Source organism: Littorina saxatilis, linkage group LG6, assembly GCF_037325665.1.
Source record: "Littorina saxatilis isolate snail1 linkage group LG6, US_GU_Lsax_2.0, whole genome shotgun sequence".
NCBI lineage: Eukaryota > Metazoa > Mollusca > Gastropoda > Littorinimorpha > Littorinidae > Littorina > Littorina saxatilis.
This window is the reverse complement of record NC_090250.1, coordinates 16726150-16733649: the sequence shown is the minus strand read 5'-3', so window position 1 is coordinate 16733649 and position 7500 is coordinate 16726150. Positions and strand designations below refer to the sequence as shown.

The following is a 7500-nucleotide window of genomic DNA, read 5'->3' as shown; positions in this document are numbered from 1 at the left end:
GGTGTAATAACACAATCTGTTAGAATCTGGTAAGACAAAGGCGTCACTGCTGCGGTGAGACAAAGACATGACGAACTTGAGTTAACACGCATGGTTGGACAAACTGTTAGCAGTTACTCAAGAAGGTGTGAAACAAAGCGTGGGTTCAGTACTAAAACAGGTATTGTATGCCTGAAAACTACCATTGAAACGTGACTATAGTCAATTAACACGTTAATGAGGCTTCATTAACAAAATATGCGGTGTAAAAAGAAAAGAAAAAAGATTTTTTTGGAAAAGCTTGTTTTCCTCTCCGTGTGAAACCATCACTGAACGATTGCTGTTTTAGTCATCAACAAACATAAAATAAGCAAGCAAGCTTCTTATTCTTCTTCTTCTGCGTTTATGGGCTGAAACTCCCACGTACACTCGTGTATTTTGCACGAGTGGATTTTTTCGTGTATGACCGTTTTTACCCCGCCGTTTAGACAGCCATACGCCGCTTTCGGGGAAGGCAAGCAAGCAACAACAACAACAACAACAAAATAAGCAAACAAACATACAAACAAACAAACAAAAACCAATTGAACAAACAAACATACTAACGCCCTAACGTGCACATCCTTGGTATTTTGTGTTTCACAACTGAATACAAAAACCCAAGTGAAATAACGGAATGAGCTAGGTACTCATCAACTGAAGGCTGGTGAACTATTTCACTGCTATCATCATTATGCCATAGAAATAGCAAGTCATATCTGTAAATCGTGTGTATTTCCGTGCGTGGAACCGCCGGGAGAAAACTAACTCAAAACAAAACAAAGATTAAACCTCATTGATAAGCAAGAAGCGACATTGTCATCAGTTATTCAATTGTGGACGCAGGCAGCAGGAGATGGCTTATCGGCGTTTCACGAGATCGTTAAGGCCTTGTACGTGTTGTTTGTGTTTCGCATTTGATTCTCAAAGTGATACGGAACGATCATTAAATCACACGTAAATGTGCATTGGAGGGCCAACTTTTTTTTTGTTCAATGAAAACATGGTGCAAACAGCAGCAAAATTGTTACGTTCAAATGTGGAATCTTTACCCTTTTTTTTTTTAGAGATCACGATAGCTATTTTGAATGTTTTAATTTTTTAGAGATCACAATAGCCATTTTTCTAACTGGTAGGCTATTTCTTGAAGAAACAGGAATCTTCGCTCTCACAGAAACAATGATTCTTTTACATGTATCATCCGGTGTATCAAGTTTAAGGCACAGTAAGCCTCCCGTAAACCATCACAGATACGGTCAGGCTTTTACACACAGTACAAACACCCTTTCATTTAAACACTCAGCGATTGAGAACATCCTAGGTGCCCTCGTAAAGAGCGAACAATTTTCAAAGAATTTATTTTTGCGTGGTTTATCTTACCCCTGAGCCATCGTGAACCCGTGTGATCCAGTTTCCCTTTTTCACAATGTAGTCGTCAGTTAGTAATCTGAATGCGACTCGATGTGAGCTTATCTACAATAGCACGTTTTTATGCACGAAACAAACAGCTGTGGTTCACAAGAACTCTAGCGATGGCTTTTGACTGTTGAGAGGAACGGCGATATGCATAAACCGTCGTCTGCTACGACCCTTGCGTGACCCTGCTTCCGGGCTTTTCTTTTTTCAAACTTTCACCACTTCGAATTGTACTGATCTTGTCTTGATGAAAAAAGAATTCTTTTATGATTAAAGAATGTTTGTGTAACAAGCTGTCAATGTATTATTTAGATTTTAAAAAGCTAGGTCTAGCGCAAAAACGCACCACGGTCCAAAAACATTCTGATAATCATCGATCCACGGCTATCGCCAGTTTACATCGATAGAATGAGACCCGAAGGGAAGTAACTCATTTTTGACCTGAGTTCAGGATGGGTCCAAAAAGTGTTCGAGACAATCTGCAAAATTAATTCTTTAAAAATTGCTCGCTCTTTACGTAGGGCACCTAGGATGTTCCCGTTTGGTGAGCGTTCAAATGGAAGGGTGTTTGTACTGTGTGTAAAAGCCTGGCAGTATCTGTGATGGTTTACGGGAGGCTTACTGTCCGGGCGTGATTTCCGGTAGAATATTCATAACAGCCGTCCAGCACCAAAACAAGGCGCTATTGTTGTAGAGGACCAAGTCCACGAAAATGAATTCTTTGAAAATTTCTCACGCTCGACAGAAAGCAGCCAGGATGTTCCCGTTCGGTGAGCGTTCAAATGGAAGTATGCTTGTACTGTATGTAGACGCTCGGGGAGCTCTGTGATGGTTTACGGGAGGCTTACTGTGCCTTTAAAACACATTTATTTTCACAACGAAACCGGTCAAACAAAGTGAAAACCGGCATGTATGACTTGACGTCATTTCCGTTGAATTGATATTTTGACCGGTGAAATATCGAACATTTCGAGTTAATGCGAAACCTTTTTTGATGTGTCAAACTGGAACAGCTCTTCAGAGAGAACGCTGATCAAACTGCTTGATAATAACAGGCATGTACGTATGACTTGCTGTTATGTCCGTTAAATTGATATTTTGACCGGTAAAGTACTGAACATTTCCAGTGAATGCGATACATATGAACCTGTTTTTACGACTGTGTCGAACTGATACAGCTATTCAGAGAGAACACCGATCAAACTGCTTGATAATAACGGGCATGGCTGGGTTCGTTTTTATCAGTTACCCAATCTCGTTATAATTAACAAGTCGCGTAAGGCGAAATTACTACATTTAGTCAAGCTGTGGAACTCACAGACTGAAATTGAACGTAGTCCGCCGCTAGTGCAAAAGGCAGTGAAGTGAAAGTGACGAGCCTGTTTGGCGCGGTAGCGGTTGCGCTGTGCTTCATAGCACGCTTTACTGTACCTCTCTTCGTTTTAACTTTCTGAGCGTGTTTTTAATCCAAACATATCATATCTATATGTTTTTGGAATCAGGAACCGACAAGGAATAAGATGAAAGTGTTTTTAAATTGATTTCGAAAATTAAATTTTGATCATAATTTTTAATTTTTTTAATTTTCAGAGCTTGTTTTTAATCCAAATATAACATATTTATATGTTTTTGGAATCAGAAAATGATGCAAAATAAGATGAACGTAAATTTGGATCGTTTTATAAAAAAAATTTTTTTTTACAATTTTCAGATTTTTAATGACCAAAGTCATTGATGAATTTTTAAGCCACCTAGCTGAAATGCAATACCGAAGTCCGGCCTTCGTCGACGATTGCTTGACCAAAATTTCAATCAATTTAATTGAAAAATGAGGGTGTGACAGTGCCGCCTCAACTTTTACAAAAACCGGATATTACGTCATCAAAGACATTTATCGAAAAAAAGAAAAAAACGTCCGGGGATATCATACCCAGGAACTCTCATGTCAAATTTCATAAAGATCGGTCCAGTAGTTTACTCTGAATCGCTCTACACACACACACGCACGCACACATACACACACACACACACACACACACACACACACACACACATACATACACACACACACACACACACACACACACACACACACACACACACACACACACACACACACACACACACACACACACATACACCACGACCCTCGTCTCGATTCCCCCTCTATGTTAAAACATTTAGTCAAAACGCGTAAGGCGAAAATACAACATTTAGTCAAGTAGCTGTCGAACTCACAGAATGAAACTGAACGCAATGCCATTTTTCAGCAAGACCGTATACTCGTAGCATCGTCAGTCCACCGCTCATGGCAAAGGCAGTGAAATTGACAAGAAGAGCGGGGTAGTAGTTGCGCTAAGAAGGATAGCACGCTTTTCTGTACCTCTCTTTGTTTTAACTTTCTGAGCGTGTTTTTAATCCAAACATATTATATCTATATGTTTTTGGAATCAGGAACCAACAAGGAATAAGATGAAAGTGTTTTTAAATTGATTTCGACAATTTAATTTTGATAATAATTTTTATATATTTAATTTTCAGAGCTTGTTTTTAATCCAAATATAACATATTTATATGTTTTTGGAATTAGAAAATGATGGAAAATAAGATGAACGTAAATTTGGATCGTTTTATAAATTTTTATTTTTTTTACAATTTTCAGATTTTTAATGACCAAAGTCATTAATTAATTTTTAAGCCACCAAGCTGAAATGCAATACCGAAGTCCGGGCTTCGTCGAAGATTACTCGACCAAAATTTCAACCTATTTGGTTGAAAAATGAGGGCGTGACAGTGCCGCCTCAACTTTCACGAAGAGCCGGATATGACGTCATCAAAGACATTTATCAAAAAAATGAAAAAAACGTTCGGGGATTTCATACCCAGGAACTCTCATGTCAAATTTCATAAAGATCGGTCCATTTAGTCTGAATCGCTCTACACACACACACACACACACACACACACAGACACACACACGCACATACACCAGGACCCTCGTCTCGATTCCCCCCTCTACGTTAATACATTTAGTCAAAACTTGACTAAATGTAAAAACGTTGAAGGGTTCAATGCTTTACGGTGTTTTCATCTGGTCCCTCTTTTCACTCACATCACACTACGGAACGAAGATCAAACCATGCGGCTAGCACGCACAGACGGGTTGGTTACTTTGAAGTCAGTATGTCACAAATAAATTGCGATTGCTAATGCTCAATACAATTGCGGTCTATTTGCGCTGAACGGTTGGGACCAACCATCACTCCGTTGGACAACAGATCCATGTTCACGCTCATTAGTTTTGCTTCGCGCGTGTTAAGGTTTTGTTCGGTATTCAAGGGTTACACATGAAGCACACGGATCGAAAAGTTCAGTCTATAGTATCAAGTGGCTGCTCCGCCTGGCGTGTGGCATTATGGAGTTAGTGCTAGGACTGGTTGGTCCGGTGTCAGAATAATGTGACTGGGTGAGACATGAAGCCTGTGCTGCGACTTCTGTCTTGTGTGTGGCGCACGTTATATGTCAAAGCAGCACCTCCCTGATATGGCCCTTCGTGGTCGGCTGGGCGTTAAGCAAACAAACAAGAAGTCTAGTATCAACCGTTCGACGAAAATACGGTGAACCTCCGACCCCTCTTGCTCCTTGAATAAATGTCGTGTCGACAAACTATCATCATTAGTGGCCAACATCATGCTTTCTGTTTCTGTTGTATGTGTGCTTGTGTACGTACGCGCGTGTTTTCAGGGTTCTGTGTGTGTGTGTGTGTCAGTGTGTGTGTGTGTGTGTGTGTGTGTGTGTGTGTGTGTGTGTGTGTGTGTGTGTGTGTGTGTCTGTACGTGAGTGTGTGTCTGTACGTGAGTGTGTGAGTGTGTGTGTGTGGGTGTGGGTGTGTGTGTGTGTGTGTGTGTGTGTGTGTGTGTGTGTGTGTAGGTGAGTGTGTGTCTGTGTGTGTCCGTGGAAGTGTTTTGATTCGTATACGTGCGTGAGTGCGTACTTAGCAAGTTGAACGTCCGAAGAACCGTTTGCTCCGAGTATTATACTTAAGAATAAATTGCATAGCTGAACTGCCCTTGGGCTTTCTAAATATAATGTTCAGAGAAGATTGCAGATCTAGCGGCGTTCTATATACTAATCCTGTCGCAGTACTTTTCCCTTTAAGCCCTTCTCAGACGAGAGAGAGAGAGAGAGAGAGAGAGAGAGAGAGAGAGAGAGAGAGAGAGAGAGAGAGGGAGAGAGGGAGAGAGAGAGAGAGAGAGAGAGAGAGAGAGAGAGAGAGAGAGAGAGAGGGGTGCGTTGCAAATACACATACTCTGTCTTTCTCTTTGTCTTTCTCTGTGTCTCTGTCAGTCTCTGTGTGCCCGTTACTGTCTCTCTTGTTCTCTCTTTTCCTCCCTTCCTATATGCCTTCCTCCCTCTCTTTCTCCTGCTCTCCTCTCATCCATCTCTCTCTCTCTCTCTCTCTCTCTATTTCTCGCTCTCTCTCTCTCTCTCTCTCTCTCTCTCTCTCTCTCTCTCTAGCTCTCTCAATCCTTCCTTCTTACCCTCCCTCCCCCTCCCTCCCCCTCTCCCCCCTCTCTTCCCTCTACCTCACACTTGTTCCTCTCTACCCCTTTCACCCTACCACCCTAAACAAAATGATAAATTTCTATCGTTGTGTGTATTGTGCAGCACAACAGTTCCGGCCACGCGCTCAACATTTCTCCCCCTTCCACTCTTCCACACTCAACACTGACAAGAATACATGTCTATCGTTGTGTGTATTGTGCAGCACAACATCTCTCCCCCTTCCACCCTTCCACACTCAACACTATAATGTATCTCTATCGTTGTGTGTATTGTGCAGCACAACATCTCTCCCCCTTCCACCCTTCCACACTCAACACTATAACTTATCTCTATCGTTGTGTGTATTGTGCAGCACAACATCTCTCCCCCTTCCACCCTTCCACACTCAACACTATAACTTATCTCTATCGTTGTGTGTATTGTGCAGCACAACATCTCTCCCCCTTCCACCCTTCCACACTCAACACTATAATGTATCTCAATCGTTGTGTGTATTTTGCAGCAAAACATCTCTCCCTCTTTCACCCTTCCACACTCAACACTATAATGTATCGCTATCGTTGTGTGTATTTTGTAGCACAACATCTCTCACCCTTCCACCCTTCCACACTCAACACTATAATGTATCGCTATCGTTGTGTGTATTGTGCAGCACAACATCTCTCCCCCTTCCACCCTGCCGCACTCAACACAATAATGAATCTCTATCGTTGTGTGTATGTTGCAGCACAACAGTTCCGTCCACACGCTCAACATCTCTGACAACCGCCTGGGTAGCACAGGAACAGCCTTCCTCACAGAGGCCTTGAGAGAGAACAGATCCTTGGCCGATCTGGTGCGTGTTAATTGTGTGTGCGTATTGTGGTGTTTTCCCCCCCATTGCTCTATCCTATATACACGAGAGAGGCAACCCATTACATAACTCAACCATATACTCACACGTTAGTATATCATGTAAATGAGGTCGTGTCATACTAGTTTGACAGGGACCTAATTTCCCACTGCTAATGACAGAGTCACCGAAGCAAACGTCAATCTGGGAACACTTTTGCGCTTGATGTTTCCCCTGGACGAGCTTTGAGAACTTAAACGTCACGCTATACTTTGATTGCATGGATACAATTATTGATGGGCAATTCGACTTGAAATTCAGTGTCATAATTCAAGGCTTCTGGGGTCCTGATTTGGCCTATATGGTCCGCTGGACCCAACAGGCAACAAGAATCAATCAATTCAAGGCTTCTCCGATCGCTGTTCAAACCGGTGTAACACGAGAAAATTACTCCCACGAGATTTTTACTCCGGAGTAAACATTTCGTACGAAAACGTTACTCCCTTTACGAAAAAAGCACTCCCCCATTACACGAGAAAATTACTCCCCACGACAGGTGAGTTCCGAGTTAACATTTCGTACACAAATGTTACTCCCCTGACGAATAAAAAACGAATAAATTACTTCACCCTAGGCTAACACGAGCAATTTAACTTCCCATGCCAGGT

The 7500-nt window shown here is 41.9% G+C and overlaps 1 protein-coding gene across 1 annotated transcript in view; it reads left to right on the top strand.

Annotated features, from left to right (window-relative positions):
* LOC138969613 (leucine-rich repeat-containing protein 74B-like) overlaps positions 1-7500 on the top strand; it is a 37532-nt gene that overhangs the window by 11264 nt on the left and 18768 nt on the right. The window contains exon 3 of the mRNA XM_070342472.1: positions 6728-6835. Coding sequence (XP_070198573.1) covers positions 6728-6835 — 108 coding nt within the window. The remainder of the gene's footprint in view (positions 1-6727; positions 6836-7500) is intronic.